The sequence below is a fragment of the Eleginops maclovinus genome, chromosome 24 (genome assembly GCF_036324505.1).
Source record: "Eleginops maclovinus isolate JMC-PN-2008 ecotype Puerto Natales chromosome 24, JC_Emac_rtc_rv5, whole genome shotgun sequence".
NCBI classification, from domain to species: Eukaryota; Metazoa; Chordata; class Actinopteri; order Perciformes; family Eleginopidae; genus Eleginops; species Eleginops maclovinus.
In genome coordinates, this window is record NC_086372.1 from 5,680,900 (window position 1) to 5,700,621 (window position 19,722).

General features: G+C 39.2%; 3 protein-coding genes across 3 annotated transcripts; 1 reads left to right on the forward strand and 2 right to left on the reverse strand.

The window, feature by feature from the left end:
- Positions 1-955: 955 nt before the first annotated feature.
- Positions 956-4,670, reverse strand: LOC134861131 (B- and T-lymphocyte attenuator-like). The gene is made up of 7 exons (XM_063878149.1): positions 4,422-4,670; positions 3,897-4,211; positions 3,055-3,369; positions 2,302-2,346; positions 2,089-2,199; positions 1,969-2,003; positions 956-1,517 (listed from the first exon to the last, which is right to left on the reverse strand). Exons 1-7 carry the CDS (start codon positions 4,495-4,497, stop codon positions 1,458-1,460), a joined length of 957 nt encoding a protein of 318 aa, XP_063734219.1. The 5' UTR covers positions 4,498-4,670; the 3' UTR covers positions 956-1,457.
- A 369-nt stretch (positions 4,671-5,039) lies between these two features.
- Positions 5,040-12,148, reverse strand: LOC134861133 (uncharacterized). The gene is given in 10 exon segments (XM_063878150.1): positions 5,040-5,419; positions 6,600-6,704; positions 6,823-6,849; positions 8,265-9,209; positions 9,643-9,677; positions 9,761-9,880; positions 9,989-10,033; positions 10,194-10,238; positions 10,241-10,507; positions 11,667-12,148. Coding segments are annotated over 7 exon segments (924 nt in total). The 5' UTR covers positions 11,764-12,148; the 3' UTR covers positions 5,040-5,419; positions 6,600-6,704; positions 6,823-6,849; positions 8,265-8,894.
- A 556-nt stretch (positions 12,149-12,704) lies between these two features.
- LOC134861134 (splicing factor U2AF 35 kDa subunit-like) lies at positions 12,705-17,799 on the forward strand. The gene is made up of 8 exons (XM_063878151.1): positions 12,705-12,857; positions 13,741-13,828; positions 13,914-13,980; positions 15,932-15,981; positions 16,338-16,436; positions 16,760-16,893; positions 17,336-17,428; positions 17,505-17,799. The coding sequence occupies exons 1-8, from the start codon at positions 12,814-12,816 to the stop codon at positions 17,614-17,616; spliced, it is 687 nt and encodes a 228-aa protein (XP_063734221.1). The 5' UTR covers positions 12,705-12,813; the 3' UTR covers positions 17,617-17,799.
- Positions 17,800-19,722: the final 1,923 nt, after the last annotated feature.

Here is a 19,722-nt window from a genome sequence, read left to right on the forward strand (position 1 = left end):
CCACAGGCCATGCTTCTCCATGTGCTTCACTATCAGCCTTTCAATAAATAAGATCTTAATTATGTTTTGGGCGATTTCACCAGCGGCAAAGTACTTTCTCAGTTTCTCAGAATCAGTTACAGATTTGTTGTGGCTTTTGTGGCTTCTGTTATTAGTGAATGTAAATGTCATTGCATGCTAGGGGTTAAGCTTACTGGAGGTCCATTTTATATTTGTTATTGTTTTAAAAAGGTATGTATTGTTAGAGAAACTAAATTACTTATTACTCAGAATTATTCTCCACATGAGGGGGCCTGTGGTAATTTACTCTAAGTGGTTTCAGTCTGAAGTGAAAGGTGCCATTTCCTGAATTCAAGAGGATCTTTGGTTGAAGGTAAAATAAAACAACACAAAGGTTTCTGCTCCAAACATACATGCGCTTAAACACCTCTTTGTTAAAGGGTTAGTTATAGTGAATAATGGCATTGGAATACATTCAATAAGATGCTAGCACAGTTAGCATCAACACTCAACCAATAATTGAGTTTGGTGTTCAAAAAACGTGCAATTAAAGTTGAATTACTTGCATGTTTCCTCCTTGTTGCATTGCACGTTTATTTGTTTATTAGCAAACACTCTTACACCTTGTTTGAATAGCTAATCGTGTTTTAGCTAACCCTTTTTTTTGTCATTCTACAGCCCCTCTACTTCCAAAAGCACAACGGATTCTTTAGGCAAGAAGAAAGGCCACTTGAACAGAGGTACACACACACACACACACACACACACACACACACACACACACACACACACACACACACACACACACACACACACACACACACACACACACACACACACACACACACACACACACATTCACACAAACAATGGTAGATCTAGACATAAGGGACTTCACTTCCGTGTTATTCCAGCTTGATTTTCACAAACACAAAATAGAAAGGCAACATAAATATTCAATATATATTTATTTATGACAGGAAACACATCATTGTGAAGATACAAAATGTATTTTGTCAATGTAAAGTATACATTTTAAGGCAATGAAAAGCAAAGTAATAATTTCCGAATGATCTACCATGATAATACAAAATATAATAATAAAGCCAAGCATTGTTTAAACGAAATCCATAACACTCTGAATCAGATATAAGTTACAGGTGACAAAAACTTGAAGTGACTTGTTTTTACAGATTTGATTGGTTTTAAAGCACAGACTTCAAGAGAGATTAAAAGGTTTGTGGTCATAACATATACACAACTACGGTGCAATTATGTAATGTATGAAATACTTTGATCGCAGGTTCACCAACAGTTCAATTTACAAGACATAATACAAAAAAGATATATAAAAACAACAATAAAATGATTGTTTTCTTCGTTACAATGGCAGTTCATTTGCATTTTTTGTAGGTTATTTCTTAAGATCTTTGAGATGGTGGCACAAAAGAAGTTCTTCATGGTGAGGGATGGAGGCCGGCATGTGGTATGGGTTGCTTGGCTGGGAATGCGACGTACTGCAAACATTCAAACAAGCATTTTTTGTTAAAATATGTCTCAAAATAAGATTGGTAAGTACTGTAAAGCCCTTTTCTCAAATGAACTATGGACAACATCAGGAAAGGCTGGTCCGGACATTGAGGAGAGTTTCCCTCTGAGTTTGTCGTACAGCATACTGGAAATACTTAGTTTAGTTGAGGTGAAGGGTAGCATCTGGGTAGCCTGTGCGTAAGGCACAACATGGTCACAAAGTCGGTGTTTTTATTCAATCACAACAGTCCAGTCTCTTTCTGTGCCTTGAATTTGTCTGACAATTTCAGCGTTGGACCTTAAGGGTAGTTGTTGTCTTTCCACTTAAGACAGTGAGCAACTCACATCTGGGCTGAATCAGACATTACTCCAAGCAAGTCTGCTTCGGGAAATGTCTAATTTCATGTATGAAAGGGGTTTAATGTATCCTTGTCTTACCTGGATTTCAGTTTGCGTCTCCTTCTTTGATTCGCCTGCATGAGGAGTGTTAGGGGTAATTAGTCACTGTTGATGAAGGCACAATCATTTCCTGTATGACATATTTATTCAACATCTTACCTTGACACCAACACATCGATACTACGGATATGATTGAGACGAACAGCACGATCCCAGCAACAACGTACATGTACATCCATAAAGCTACCTCGGGTTCAGGATTTATGCTACCTGCATGAAAGAGAGGAATGGTCACTCAATGTGAAAGAGTTTATGAATTTAAACCCAAGCAATATAGACCAGAAGCTGGTTAAAGGCATGCTTCTTACTTACTCTCATTTTTCTGTGTAACATTGGAATGCCCACGTCCATCATCAACTATAACACAATACAGAGCGTATCGTAAGTCTTAATGGTATGAAGACTTTATGGATAAAATGTGTTCATTTATTATTCAATAAGTTAGAAATAAGAGTTACACAGTGTACAAATGTAAGCCAGTTCTGTTATCTGATCTGCAAGAAAATGTGAAAGAGTTTATGAATTGAAACTAGGGCCGTCCTCGTTAATGCATTAACACTCGTGATTAATCTGGAAACCTTAATGCCTTAAAGTAAAAAAATAATGCAAATGAATCACAATATCAAGTTTGACCCAAACGTCCTCCCAGCGTGGAGTGAAAAGACAAAGAAAGTGGAGAAATCGATAGAAGCTCCATGTATTCACTGACTGGTGACCGCGGGACATCAGTACGAACCATCAGTACCTTGCTGTAACTACACACCTGATCCATGACAAATGTTCTGCACTCGTTCTTTAGGTTTGAGGAAAACAGAGCAAAGGCGTTTTTTTAAATCGTCAATCAACTGTCCCAGGAGTGGGAGATAGAGGACAGGGTCCCCACTGAAGGAACAGATAGTGTGCTCACATTACGAACACAACCATTAGAGATTGGTTTTATCCACAAATAAATACTAGTAAATTAAACTTGTAATTATTTATGATTTATCCTTTTGTACAGTGTGAAACCACTTTCTTGAGTCAGTTCTTTGTAGATGTATTAAAAGACAACAAAAAGTCACTCACCATTGACAGAGACGTTGATATTATGACTGTTACTGTCTCCACTTTCACACTGATACACACCAGAGTCCTTTAGACGTATATCGTGAAAGATCAGAACTGATCTCCCGTGTAAAGAGCCATTAAATTCCCAACGTGTTTTAATGCGACTGCCTTCGCTGATGTTGACAGGGACTTCGGTTTTCTCACGTTTCCACCAGTCGACTGTTGGTGGGGCTTCTTCACAGAAATCAACTTTGCATTCAATCTCAAGGTCTCCTCCAACGACAGCTTCATAAGAAGTACCTTTGGGTACTCTAGTTTCAATGAAACATTCTTCTGCAAAATAACAAAATCACAGAAAGAATCCATTTGCTGAATGTTTTTTGAATAGAAAATGTGTAATACAAAAAGTAGTTTTATGGGAACACGTGATATTAAAATATGCACATTTGCTTACTTGAACTTACTTTACAGTTTAAATTGAAGACTGAGTTGAAGAAGTTGTACACATTACAGGCGTACAGAGGAAGGAGAGGTGACACAAACACTGTAACTACACACCTGATCCATGACAAATGTTCTGCACTCGTTCTTTAGGTTTGAGGAAAACAGAGCAAAGGCGTTTTTTTTAATCGTCAATCAAATGTCCCAGGAGTGGGAGATAGAGGACAGGGTCCCCACTGAAGGAACAGATAGTGTGCTCACATTATGAACACAACCATTAGAGATTGGTTTTATCCACAAATAAATACTAGTAAATTAAACTTGTAATTATTTATGATTTATCCTTTTGCACAGTGTGAAACCACTTTCTTGCGTCAGTTCTTTGTAGATGTATTAAATGACAACAAAAAGTCACTCACCATTGACAGAGACGTTGATGATATGACTGTTACTGTCTCCACTTCTACACTGATACACACCAGAGTCATTTAGACGTATATCGTGAAAGATCAGAACTGATCTCCCGTGTAAAGAGCCATTAAATTCCGTAAGTGTTTTAATGCGACTCCCTTCGCTGACATTGACAGGGACGTCGGTTTGCTCACGTTTCCACCAGTCGACTGTTGGTGGGGCTTCTTCACAGAAATCAACTTTGCATTCAATCTCAAGGTCTCCTCCAACGACAGCTTCATAAGAAGTACCTTTGGGTACTTTAGTTTCAATGAAACATTCATCTGCAAAATAACAAAATCACAGAAAGAATCCATTTGCTGAATGTTTTTTGAATAGAAAATGTGTAATACACAAAGTAGTTTTATGGGAACACATGATTACTTTACAGTTTAAATTGAAGACTGAGTTGAAGAAGTTGTACACATTACAGGCGTACAGAGAAGGAGAGGTGACACAAACACTGAGACAACTCACCAAAAAAAAAGACTTACCGTCAGCGGTAACGGTGAGAAGCAGCACTGACCCGATGCACACACGCACCATGACCCAGTAGACGTTCGGGCTCATGATGGGAACAGTTTCGTGTGCCGAAGTACAGCTGTACAATCCTCCTTTATATCTAACTTTATACCTGTCTTTTCAAATCGAAGCCTTGTTTCGATCTGTGCACCTCGACTAACTCTTCATCACTTCCGTGCTGTGTGTGGTTGATACTATTCAAGCTGACTTCCCACCCCCCCCCCCCCCCCGGCCACAGCTTTCCTCTCATCTTCATGTCCGGCAAACAGTTGCGGCCTTGTGCACAGCGGTGTTGTAATGCTCAGAGCATATATTGATAATTTGGTGTACGAAAATAACTGTATAATGAAGAATTGAACGCCCTGTTGCTTTGAACATGTAATTGTTTTAATTGCCATGGCTAATATTAAATGTAGAAAACCATTCATTTGTTTTCCTTTTTAAAGATATTGATGTCGTGTGGTTTTAATTCTGTTTCCTGTTTGTCATTCGACAGTCTTTGTACTTCCAAAAGCACAACTGATGCTGTACCACAGAAGATACTTGAACAGGTACGCACGCACACACACACACACACACACAACGGTAGATCGAGACATGGGGTAAATTTATTGCAGTTTGATTTACACCATTACAAAATAAACGCAGCATCAACATTCAGTGGATACGTTATTTACGAAAGTGATGACATCATTACAATGAAATGTTTTATATTTTGTCTATGTGAGAAACAATTAATATCAGGCCATGAAAACACGATCAATTATTACCAAATGACAAAGAAATGGAGAAACATCTTTATGCATGAATCAGATAGAGATTACAAAATATTCAAGTGAATTTGATTCCAGATTTGATTGTTTCTTCATGCACACACATAGGGACTACTCATCGTTTTCATAGATGCGAATGGCATACAAGGCTTCATGGGAGTTCTGAGGGTTCGGCTGTCGTGTGTCCTCGGATTCTCCTGCACAATCAGATTACATCGTAACAAATGAGTTACTGTAGTGAAGATGTACTTTATAACATTTTTATTTTCTTGTTTTGTATATACAGTATAAAGCGAGTACACCCCTCACGTTTTTGTATATATGTTATTATATCTTTTCACTGGGACAACACTGAAGATACGACGCTTTGATCCAATGCAGAGTAGTCAGTGTACATTTGCTGTGCCCTCAAAATAACTCAACACACATATTAATGTCTAAACCGCTGGCAACAAAAGTGAGTACACCCCTAAGTGAAAATGGCCAAATTGTGCCCAATAAGCAATTTTCCCTCCCCGGTGTCATGTGACTCGTTAGTATTACAAGGTCTCAGGTGTTAATGGGGAGCAGGTGTGTTACATTTGGTGTTATCGCTCTCATACTGGTCACTGGAAGTTCAACATGGCACCTCGTGGCAAAGAACTCTCTGAGGATCTGAAAAAAGGAATGGTTGCTCTAACATGTGTGTCTTGCCCACAGTCAAGCATGGTGGTTGGTTAGTCATGGTTTGGGGCTGCATGAGTGCTGCCGGCGGTGGGGAGCTAAAGTTCATTGAGGGAACCATGAGTGCCAACATGTACTGTGACAAACTGAAGCAGAGCATGATCCCCTCCCTTCGGAAACTGAGCCACAGGGCAGTATTCCAACATGATAACGACCCCAAACACACCTCCAAGATGACCACTGCCTTGCTAAAGAAACTAAAGGTGATGGACTGGCCGAGCATGTCTCCAGACCTAAACCCTATTGAGCATCTGTGGGGTATCCTCAAACGGAAGGTGGAGGAGCGCAAGGTCTTCTAACATCCACCAGCTGGAGTGGAAGAGGATTCTAGAGTACTCTATGCCCAAGAGAGTTAAGGCAGTTCTGGAAAATAATGGTGGCCACACAAAATATTGACGCTTTGGGCACAATTTGGCCCTTTTCACTTAGGGGTTTACTCACTTTTGTTGCCACCGGTTTAGACATTAATGACTGTGTGCTGAGTTATTTTGAGGGCACAGCAAATTAACACTGTTACACAACCTGTACACTGACTACTTTACATTGAATCAAAGTGTCGTGTCAAAGATATCATAAAATATTTACAGAAATGTGAGGGGTGTACTCACTTTTGTGAGATACTGTATATTTGTATGTAAAAATGTAAATTCTCACCCTTACAACTGTAGGCCAAGCAACCACATAGCGCTGAGAGCACAGAAACCACGACGCAAGCAATGCGGAGGGGGTTAATAAAAGTTCTCTGTAATTCGTACTTCTCTGCAAGATAAAAAATTATAAAAAGGTAATAGATGTTAAATACGAGGATTGTTTGGACCCATATAAAGCATGTAAATCAGAATTTCACAAAAGGAGAGAGAGAATTAAGTTTTCTTACCCGGTTTTGCAGGCTCCGTTACATTAACTGAAAAGCATTCACATTGTTTACTTTCCACAACAAAGGTGACTTATATCTTTAATATATTTATTATAGGAGATTAAAAAAGACTTGCAACAACACATCATGTGTTAGCAAGGCGTTGTGTAATAATCAAACAGAACATAAATACATGTTTACTTCATTATGTACAAAAACACGTTATAAGTCTCTATTGCATTTTGTAATAAACACCCTGAATGCAATATAAATTACATTTCCCTGCAAGAAATATAGAACTTGGGTCTGTTTCATTACAATTTAAGTTTTATCTGTGAGTTTTACAGTGTGTTAGTGAAGGTAGAGGCAGTTTGAAAATATTAGCCGTCATTCATATACAGAGATTTAAGGCAATAGAAATCACATAGACTATGTTTTTTCTTGACTCATCTGCAAAACACACAGATTATTAAACAAAATTGCTGAGAAAATGTATTGCATTTGTGTCGACTTAATACAAAATGCATGGTTAGAAGCCTTTATTATTCCCTATTTTAATAACTTACAACAAGTTAATGATTCAAACTTAATTAAATCATTTTGAGTCATTTTGTAGGTTAGTGATGCATTCAATATGTTAAAACCAACCAAAGTAGATGTCTTTATCTGTAAATGTGTTTAAAAAGGCTATGAATACAGTGTCATCTGAATTAGCAATGACTGAATAATTGGATCACAGGGAACGTTAGGGTTTTTTCTCACGCTGTAGCTGAAGACGTCTGACTGAAAATCAGGGTTAGCGACTCTTGGTGATGTTTTTGTGGTTAAAGCACCTTTTCTTTTAACCATGTGATCTGTGCTACTTTTTATTTCCTATGTGAGATATGTTGACGTTTACATTACTGGTTGTCAGAGTTTGTATCCGTGGCAATTCTTTCTCAATCTCCTTTTTCAGGAGGAGGAACATGATGCTAAAAAACATTTTATGTCATTTCTAGTGCCTGATATCTTTTGAATTAGAAGAATGTCTGATGCGTTTCATCAACCTCTACCTCGTTCTACACCTACTCTATGATTCTCCCAATAATTAACGTAAATAACTGCAATAACAGAGCCAATTTCTTGATCCCCATTGTTAATTGCAACAATAAAAGTGACTTAAATCTGATTAAAATAGGGAATAATAAAGGCTTCTAACCATGCATTTTGTATTAAGTCGACACAAATGCAATACATTTTCTCAGCAATGTTGTTTAATAATCTGTGTGTTTTGCAGATGAGTCAAGAAAAAATATAGTTTATGTGATTTCAGCCATTCATTGGTTTTCTTTCGTTTCCACTCACATGGACATGCATGTGTTTTACTGCTTCCTTCTCAAGTGTAACCTCATTCACAATCTTCCCTTTAAGGATTTAATACTGTATTTTTGAGTATTTAGCTAGATAGAATAACAAAAACTTACCATCCAGAGCGAGGAGTTGCTCCACTAGTAAACATGCAAATAGGACGCTCAGGCAGTAGTGAGGTCTCATGGTGCGAACACTTCGAAAAGCAGCTGTATACGTCTTTAAACTACGATCCCAGCAGCAACAGCAGATAACCAAGTTTAATTTACTTCCTGCTTTCAAACACCTATATCCCCCTAACCAACACACACCCCAGAGGAAATGTAATGCATACACAGACACACACTCATCTTGCTCCAATCTACTACTGCCGTAGTGTTGCATTATTTTACAGAACAAACGAAAGCTTGTCAGCAGTGATCACATATGTTCTTAATTCAAATCAGACAGTTATAGATACACGTTTGATTGCACAAAATGGGATTATAATTACCTTCTCAAGATCCCTAAAGATAGGTTGTAAAACAAGAAATTAAAGGAGGTCAATCGTCATTCATATAGTCATAAAATGAGTCACATGTACAGTTTTTAAACTCACACAAAGCTATTATTAGATGTGATGTTACCCTACGACAGTGTACATTCAAGTGCTTGATGTGCAAATGTCACAAAATCACAAAACATTCAAATACCCAAAACAAATCCATGTTAGATGAAGACTAGGATTCTGTGAAAATACTTTTAGTTTATTCTTTAACTCGGATAGCCGCGTACTCTGATTGCTCCTCTATGGGCCTCGGCGACCTGGCAGCCCTAACAGGAAGTTGATGGTTCAGGGCAGCGTACACAATCGAACTCCCCTGTTCCTCAACCGTGTTTCTTTGTCTCTCACTTCCCCGTCGAATCTGCCTGTAAACAGGGTCATTGTCTCTTGGTAAAGGAAGCTCAATGGGTTGTAAGGGCGGTGTTTTTGTCCGTAAGGATCCCCGAAATGGCGCCAACGATGGGCTTCCTCTTGGCAAGGGCTGCAGGCTGCAGGGATGGAGGGGTATTGCCATGTACTGCAAATAAGCATTTTAAAATGTTTGAGAAAATGGAAGTGGGATATTCAGAATAAAGCTTGTTTCCTCAAACAAACTCCGGACAATGTTCGGAGTTTGTTTGAGGAAACAGCTTGGTACATCCTTTTCCCACACAACATTAAATTGTATGTTTCATACTTGTTTCTGGCCTATTGGAAATACTTCTGTTGGTTATGACTGCGCCGAGCCTGCACCACAAAGACACTTGGGTCACGTAGACGGCTCGTATTATAGACATACAACCGGTTTGGCCATTTCGCCATCTGACCTTTTTAAGTTCCTAAATATTGTCATCCCAATGGAGTCATGGATGCATGACAAAGGTCATTAACATCACTACAGTTCTACAAAGTCTGACATTGCTCTGGGATTTTGTTGTTGGTTCTTTTTCTCTAGCTTTCATGTGTCTTACCTTGTTTTCTCTTGAATTCTCTTTTTGTGATTTCCCTGCATGAACACATTTTGGCGGGATTAGTCATTGTTTTGAAAATCACAACATGTCCTGGATGGGATATTTATTCACCTCTTACCTTTACACCCACGCATCGAAACTACAGATATGATTATTACTATGATGACGAACGGCACGATCCCAGCAGCACAGTACACGTACATCCATAAATTTACCTCGGGTTCAGGATTTAAACTACCTGCAAGAAAGAGGGGAAATGTCTCTCAATGTGAAAGAGTTTATGAGTATAAACCTAGGGCAGTATAGAAAGCTGGTTAAAGATGTGAAAAGCATGCTTCTTACTTACTCTCATTTTTCTGTGTAACATTGGTATGCCCACGTCGATCATCAACTTTAACACAACACAGAGCGCATTCTAAGTCTTTAAGGTATGAAGACAGACTTTATCTAGATAACGTTTGTTCAATTATTATTCATAAAAAGAGGTATACAATGTGAAAATGTAAGTCAGTTGTGTGTCATTGTATTTAATGATTGAAAAAGTCACTCACCATTGACAGAGATGTTGATGATATGACTGTTACTGTCTCCACTCTACACTGATACACACCAGAGTCATTTAGACGTATATCGTGAAAGATCAGAACTGATCTCCCGTGTAAAGAGCCATTCAATTCCCAACGCGTTTTAATGCGACTGCCTTCGCTGATGTTGACAGGGACGTCGGTTTGCTCACGTTTCCACCAGTCGACTGTTGGTGGGGCTTCTTCACAGAAATCAACTTTGCATTCAATCTCAAGGTCTCCTCCAACGACAGCTTCATAAGAAGTACCTTTGGGTACTTTAGTTTCAATGAAACATTCATCTGCAAAATAACAAAATCACAGAAAGGATTAATTTCCGTTATACTTTAAAAAGTCCTTATTGTCAATGTATACTCTTTTGTTTGTGTGTTTCAGATGTAGATGTAGACAAAACAGAACAAAAACTGAACTGAAGAGGTTTAAGATCTTTAAACTCACGGCTTTAAAGACTTCTTAGACCTATTTACATTTTTTGCAGTGCTTGTAGTTTTTGTTTATTGATTTTAAACCGAAATGGTTGTGCTTGACAGTGTGCAATACAAGCATACAATATATTAAAACTACAACATAAAACACAAACAGTCAGCTTATGCTGGTCTGCAGAGCAAATGATTAAACACACAGAAACACATTTTTGTTTTTTGATGTGTGGAAACACGATTTGCAAGAGCAGAAACTTCACACCAGATTTAACATTATCCATAATCATTGAGGTAAAAGACTCAGATTTGTTTAATATAAAATGGGACTTTTTAATGGTTTATTTTGGTTTATTTTATCACTTTTATAATTGTATCTCACTGCCACCAACATGAGTCGCTAGTAAATAAAAACTCTGGCCTCGAACCACCAAAAAAACATGACCAAACCAAAGCATCGACCAAAGGACAAATAAATGTCTGACACTGTGGTCGTATCAGATAATAATGATTCACACTGACATTTTGACAAATCTAATATACAGTCGTGTAACAAATGGCACACTTTCGAAACTGGAAACGAGATGTGAGTAGACTGATAAAGCCAGAAAAATATGCGCGTGTTTTTAAATAAATGATATCTGCCTCCTTTATGTATGTAAGAAATCTTTAATTGTTTCCATCAAGCTCCCACACACATGAAAACGCCCCCTGATGTGGGAGAAATTAGTAGTATTAAGTATTTCAGGCAGATTATCTTTGGCATTCATGATTTAGTTTGAAAGACAAGTAACAAAAGTTTTTTGTGACATGTTTAAGGAAGGTAGGAGATGGGCTAACTTCGTCCTGTAGTTGTATTTTAAGGGATCAGGACCTTTTCCGGCCTCCACGGGAATAAAGTAGTGGTCCCAATGCTAACTTTCACTCCAAAAGCCTGATTTAACACATTACAGACGTACAAAGGAAGGAGAAGTTGCACAAACACTGAGACAGCACAATATGCAGGGAAAAAAAGACTTACCGTCAGCGTTTAAGGTGAGAAGCAGCACTGCCCAGAGGCACACCTGCAGGATGGTGCAGCAGAGGTTCGGCCTCATGATGGGAAAGCGTCCCGTCATCTTCCCATCACAGTTAATCTAAACTGGAAATGTTCTTTCGAGCGCCTCATAATTAGTTTTCAACAGACAAGTGCTAAAACTGAGGTTGGAGCTACATGCTGCTTCCTCTTTCTACTCTCTGCTGCTCACTACCTTCTCACTTCTGACTCCCAGTGCGGTGTGTGCACTGGAGGGGAGAGAAGCTCTGTGGGTGGTCTCACTTCTCTTAATGTTTCACTACCAGAGTAGAAAAACATCTCAGATAAGGGGGTTCCCACACTTCCAGGTGCAGATGTACAGCTTTAGCTTTACACCTCTTTTAAATCCAAGTCTTGTTTCGATCTGTGCACCTTGACAGAGTCTTCATCACTTCTTTGCAGTGTCTGTGGTTCACCCTCCTCAAGCTGACTTCCTCCCCCCCTCTCCTTTCCTTTCATCTTCATCTCCTGCAAACTGCTGCGGCCTTGTGCACAGCGGTGAGGTTACATAAGGATGCACGGTGCACTGTTGGGTAGGTGGGGACGCTGTGGCCTTGTTTGTTAATGTCCAATCTGTTGATGTGTGTTTTTGTGTGTGTTTGTGGTTACTTTCAGGCTGCACCATCGGCCTGGACGGCTTACCCGTCAACGAGTCCGCCTCATTCATGTTTTACAAGCCCACTTTGATAGATAATACCTTTTTATTCAACAAAATGTTTATTTTTTTCATGTAAAAGTTATGAATGCATGCTTACAGATGCCCAGTGTTAAAATGATACCACTTATACATGATTTAAACATACATCTTCATGTCCAAACAATATTATTATTATTCAGTTTACACCCTGAAAAGCTTCAGATAACACTGTCATATTTTATAAACTGAAGTTAAAACTGAATAATTGTAATAATATAATAATGAAGTGAATTTATTCTTGTAGATGAAAAGAATCGTTGTTGAGAAATTTAATATATTTTTTCTAGAACAACAGCGCTGACGTGTGGCGTTCAGGGGCAGCACAGATGCTCGACGACGTGCGTCTACGCCTTCCCCTTACGTAATGACGTAGACTACGTTTCCGATGAGCCGAAAATGGCGGAGTATCTGGCATCCATTTTCGGCACAGAGAAAGACAAGTAAGTTTTATTCAATATTTACATTAGGAATTCCCCAAACTATGAGTATTATAAAAGTATATTTGCAGCGGCTCTTCTTTACCGTCAACAGGGCTCAGTTTGTATACTCAGGGCAGGTGAATGCCCTAGAGAAGCTAACTTTAGCAACAGGAAGCTAACGCTGAATGAAACTCAGGAAGAACCTCAGATAACCTGCAGCTGTTTGGTGCTACTGGTTGGTGCAAAATGTGTCATTAGTTAGTTTGTTGGTATACGATTTAATATTATGGAAGCATTATTTGTGGGTTAGTAAATAGCCAGGTTAGTTAGTTATTGAACTTGCTAGCAGAGTAGCTGCTTTCTTTGCTTAGGCGGATTGTTTTGTTTGGTTTCACCGGTGGAGTGCAGCAAAAACAATTAACCTATTTTAATTTACAGAAGTTAATATCAGGATATGTTTACTATGCATTTGAAGCAAAAATGTCACTATTATTGTGAGCATGGTTGCCGTTCGTGGAAGGGGTAAAAGTGTCTGACATTTCAAAACAGAACTTACGAAAGCATAATTTAAGTATTAAATTAATGCAGGTGCAAGTAATGAAAAAACCCAAACTGGAAAACAAGTGTTGCATGTTTATCTAAAACCTGATAGAGTTTATTATCCCTGTTGAACTCAGTCGTTGTCCAAAAGTTGTTAGAAAAACATCACTGTCACACCGTTGCCCTGGTACCATAAATACTCTAGCTCACAACATCCGCGGCGAAAAATAGTCCCCAACACATACACTACTTTCTCCAGTTTTTTAGTTTTTGCACTGTTAAGTGTCCACTAATTAGTTGAATTTGTTCTATAATTTTAATTAGTAACAAGTACTAAATAATGCCACTCTTTCTTCTTTGCCAGGGTCAATTGCTCCTTTTATTTCAAAATTGGCGCTTGCAGACATGGAGACCGCTGCTCGAGATTGCACAACAAACCAACCTTCAGCCAGGTGAGGAAGCCGTTAACGTTTTCCTCCCAGTATAGCGGCTTTATAAGGCAAAATTGCTGTCTGACCAAATACTCTTTTCCTGCAGACCATCTTGATCCAGAACATCTACCGTAATCCTCAGAACAGTGCACAGACGGCCGACTCTTCTCGCTGTAAGTAAAACACTTGTCAGCAGCCTCCCTTTGTGTTTCCTTTAAAGTGGTGCTCACATTTAACGCCATATGTGCGGTACTGGTTCAGCTCCCAGTGTCTCCGAAAAACAAACATTTCTCCGTGAATAATACCAACAAAAACTTCTGATACTTCCACTATCTGCTTTTGCGACCTTGTGCAGTTAAGCCTGCCTGCCCAAACACCATTACAGAGTGTGCTGATAATGACAGAATACTCAGAAGAGAGTGTGTTGTAAAAATGTTGAGCCCAGACTCTTAGAGCTGAAGCAGTGCCTCTCTCACAGGTAAGTGTGTAAGGCGGGGAGTGCATTAGAATTGAGGTGTGTATGTTCCCTTGAAGCCCCGTATTAAAATGTAGCTTCCTGTAAATGTAAGGAAAGGGCCTAATAATAATAAAGCATAATAGGGCCTTTTCAAAGCATTGCAACCACTGTGCCAACACATACTTTGGCAAATGATATGACTGTTGATCTGGTGAAATGGCCCTTATCAGCACCTTTATAACCAGATAAGAGGCTTGGTTTTAAAGTACGTCTTTGTCAGGATAGATTTTAAAATGTAACTTGAACCTGGGAACATTCAAACGCGAATACAAGTTTTCTTTTACATTCAAATGTCGAACACAAAGCGGTCGTATACAATTCCCAAGTTTTTGGATACTGCTTGAGGTCCTTCACTTCCATTAATTTTGCTAATAGCAAAGACAAACAACTCAAATCTGAACACTTATTCACCAGCCAGTGGTTCAGTATTGTGAATGAGCATCCAACAGTTTTTATCACAGCAGTAAAGTGAGGGTAATAAAGTTTACTGTTCTTTAGAACGCTTTCATTGAGAAACACGATAAAATACAAGACAGAAGTGGGCCTATTACATCAACTTTTCAGCCTGTAAACAAACATGTCATTTGTTTTTCAACTCTAAGAGAAACTAAAACTCTAAATGATATCAGAGTGTGTTCATGCTTTACTAAACCAACCTGTTTCTGTGAGTCTGTAACATTACATGGGAATTTGATTTTTAAAACGCCTAACATTTAAGCCCATTTTCAGCCAATGTCCTATAATAATAGAAAATAAATAAAAGAAAACAAGCCAATAAAAGTAGTGGACGAGGAGAGAATGGATTGTAAGGAGTGCAGACAATTATCTTCACCTCCAAAAATAATAACAGCGATTTCGAATGAAACTTTAACCATCAAGTAGTTAGTAACGCGTAAATACAACATCTTAAGGCCGTCATTTACTGACAGAAACATTTCTAATCACGTTTTTCCTCCTCAGCTCTTTATTTTGGTTGATTTCTGTCACAGACGTTTACGTTTTGTATTTCAGACCATTTCCCTCTTGAACATTTACCTTCATAACCTTCAAAACTCTGCCCAGTCTGCTGATGGTTTACACTGTAAGTTCTCCCTTCATCCGCAGGACGCTCCAGCACTGACTGCACTTAACTTACTGTGTCACACCTCCCCACATAAATGTGGCTCAGCGTAGAAACAGTTCCTCTAGTGAACGCATCACATCTTTTCCTGGAGCTACAGTAACAGGACAGATCTACCTGAGTCTATGTCGTGCAAGAACGTCAATTTGCCGATGTGAAACATGTGTTAAACTTGAGTTGTAATGAAATAGTTCACCTGAAATAGGTTCTGTAGCTTTACATCCTTCAAAATCATCTAATTTCAAAGTAAATGCTACTGTGGGGAAGACTCAGAGTGATCAGCTCTAGTTTCCTTGCTTCTGTGAAATAAAGTAGTTTCTGGCAACAACTAACACACACACTTTCTGGATCTATGTGTACAGGATGTAACTATCATAGCAAGACTTCAGGCTCCAGTTACATGTGTTTGTTTAAAGCCACACGGTCCATGTGAAGACTGTCTGTCCCTCTGGTGTTGCCTTGACTCTCCCTTGTTGACATGTTGCAGGTGCCGTCAGCGATGTGGAAATGCAGGAGCACTACGATGAGTTCTTCGAGGTGAGTGACCCATTGTGCCGCCGTCTCTCCAAACGTAGCGCGACGTGGCGTCTGCCTTCTTGCAACACGATGTAGAAAAAAGGATCAACATCACCTTTATGAGTCATTAATATTTACAAAGCAGGAATACGCATGGGAAGTGAAAGCTTGTTTATCAATCCTGGACTTGTGGCTAAGGTCATTCGAGGTAATCTGTGGATATAAATCCTAATGGCAGACATTAAACGTTTTTATTAAAGATGCTAAACTGTCCAATTAATTCCACAGACATAACCGTAGCACATAAATAACAATAAATCCTAATTAATATCCCGTTTGACATGTTTATTGATATTTTCCTCTTTTTTCCGATACAGGAGGTGTTCACAGAGATGGAGGAGAAGTACGGAGAGGTGGAGGAGATGAACGTCTGCGACAACTTGGGCGACCACCTCGTCGGAAATGTCTACGTTAAGGTTGGTAATTGATCTTAATGTATTCACGAGAGACGGAGCGAACGCAAAAACACTTAATTATAAATGCCATAAAGATGTGGCTGTGAGACCATGCAGAACAGAGACAGAGTTATCTTGAGGCAGAAATCTTGTTCCTATAGTTCATTGTCATAAAATATGCATACCAGATAATAATGACTGGGCTTAATAAGTGCAAAGGCAGGAAGGAGGAACAAACTGAACTAGCTTTTCAGTGTAAATTGTGTCGATTTGGTTCACTCTAGGCTGCAGCAGGCTGTCCTGTATCCTCAGTTATCCTAAGTATTTGTACTCCCTGTGTGTAGTTTCGTCGAGAGGAGGACGCAGAGAAAGCCGTCATGGACCTGAACAATCGTTGGTTCAACGCCCAGCCCATCCACGCAGAGCTCTCCCCCGTCACCGACTTCAGGGAAGCCTGCTGCCGCCAGTATGAGATGGGGTGAGTGACACTGCAGATTCATAAAAACAGCAGGAAAATCTTACCTGCAAATGTTTGCGAAATCAAGTGCATTCCAAGCCGTCTATTAATCAGAGACGATGCAAAGCAAACACACATAAAAATATGATCTACTCTTTTGAATATATTCACTGGGTAATTATCACTTTCTCTTTTAAATGCAAATAAGCGTTGTTCGCCCTGGGATGAGACGATCGCTTTTCTCTTTTTTTATCAGTCAGTGTTTTTCCATTGGCTCGTCGGGTTGTTTGCTCCGCCAGCGATAGCAATAACTCAGTGTGGGGGGGTGGTGATAAAGATCAGATGTTCCTCTTGTGGGCTCGCATACTCCTCAGATTGTATAACAAACTTTTCCCTCATGGCATGGCTCCATTAAATATGAGCAGGGTGAGTTTTAACCATCGGTGTGCTGGTTTTCCTGCAGGGAGTGTACCAGAGGAGGCTTCTGCAACTTCATGCACCTTAAACCCATATCGAGGGAACTCCGACGGGAGTTGTACGGCCGCCGCAGGAAAGGGTAAAGACATTTAAACATTCCTACTTGGGGGTAAAAAAAATGATTTGTTGATTGATTCTTATTTTTCTGCCACCAGGCCTCGTTCTGGCTCGCGCTCCAGAGAACGGCGCTCCCGATCCAGGGACCGGCGGCGGGACCGCGAAAGGCCAAGAAGGTCGAGGGACCGAGAGCGCTCCGGAAGATTCTGAAAGAAGCCGAAACCAACCCAATGTCCTCACTAATCCCCCCCCCCTCTCATCCCCAGCAATGATGACAAAGTTATTTCTTTATTGGTGAATTATTGGAAGTGTTTCCTTTCTCTGTTTTCTTTTATTCCCTTTTTTTAAGACAAGCTCATGTCGCTTTCTCAATAAAACAGATTTGTAATTCTGCACTTGCACCACCTGCTTATATGAACATCAGAGTTTATATAAAGGTAACCAAGAAATTCGTTAAAAAATAGAGTTTTAAAATCCTCTCAATGTGTCCCCTAATTCTAAACATTACTAACTTTAATGCTAACTGTTTTTATTACACTGCTTGACGCAATAACACCTATAACTTGAGCAACCTCTCGTTTTACCCACTGGTTTTGTGCACTTATGTAGGTTGCTTTGGATAAAAGTTTCAGCTAAATGTAATGAGTTCAACCCTGATATAAATTGGAAATCTTTTCAGTAGTTCTATTTATAAATATATGTATTTAATATCTTTGGGGTGACAGCCATATCATGAGAAGAGCTCAAGATGTCACATGCGTCCAGAGTACATGCAGTGTGTGTTTGGTCAATAAAAGGTAAACAGATGGTGCTGGTAACTTTAACACAGCGTTTTCTCAAACCCGTATTGGAAGTCTCTGCTCTGATTGGCGGAGCAGGCTAAACAGACGCCCTCAATGCAGCCAATCAGAGAGCTCCCTTGAACTTTGCCTACGTCCTCCCCCTTTGGTCCACGTGGTTGGACACCAGTACGGCTGTCTCCATCGGAAGTTGCTCACTGCGCGTTGTTGTCCTTGGTGCTGCTCTACGCCGGGGTCTCTTTGTGATTTTCTGTTACTTTTACAGCTTTTTTGGCTTATTTGAAACACAAGGTGAGTGAGAATGAACGTGAAATACAAATATAAGAGAGGATAAATGTAAAACATTATGAATTAAAACACATGGATGTCTGACATGGTCACTGCCTTAGAAAAGCTGTTCTGATGCAATATCGTACTACGTAACAGTAGCATTTATTGCGCTGTTGTTCCGCATATCATCTTTATAATTACGTTTCCCTGCACTATACTCGAGATATATATTCATATTGTTAAATGTTATATTTAACGGTTACGTTCTACGTTTTTCATTTTCTGCTATCCATTCAGGCAGTGCTGAATCGCTTGTTAAATGTTATGTTCATGTAGAACTAGCAATTCATTTGTACCTTATTTGGGCAATTCAGCAGCGACTAATTCCTTGTGTTGCTTAATTTATGTATTTAATGTCGTCAAAACGAGAGTTAAAAGCAGAACATACCCACATTTGAGCAGGAAAAACTACTAAAATCATGGTCATTTGATTTAAAAACTCTGACTTTACGACTAGCAATCGATTTGCACCTTATTTGATCGATTGACCGATTATGTTTTCTGTTTACAACCATAATAATTCACATTCCTTGGTTTTGTCTTAACAAAAGTAAATATATATATTTAGTTTTTTTTTACGAGAGAAGACATTTAAACAGTGACATTTCAGCTGGCGGAACTAGTAAAATCATGGCATTTTGATTTAAAAAACACAATTACATTATGATTTTATTCAATTTAGTTCAATTATTTTGACTGGCCATTAACCTCCTGACGAAATAAATCATAGTGATATTAAACTGACTATGATTTCAGGTTTACTGTTTTACAATGTGTCTTTACCGCATGCATTCCTGCTGTTCACATTTGGCCCACTATTTTCTATGGTTGAGTGAATATCTATAGTGTGCTCTAGTGTTGACCAGCTGATACAACGTGGCTGGCAGAGCAGTTATGTGACTTTTTAAATAGCCCTACATCATAAAGGGGCTTGCTACAGTAGTCCTCTTGCTTTGAGAGCACAGCACATACCGAGGGAGATTAGAAAAGTCACAGTTGAAGCAGATAACCAAGTCTGATCAAATGTTTTCCTTCATTATGATGGGTTGAAGGCTGCCAAGTTAAGATGAGGAGATTTTTGCACTGTGTTCTTTCAGCCTGGTTGGTATTTAAGGAGTGCTTATTGGCTTAAGTGTGGCTTATTAACAAAACAAAGAAGTTTCTGCTGTGTAAATCCTCTTTGTAA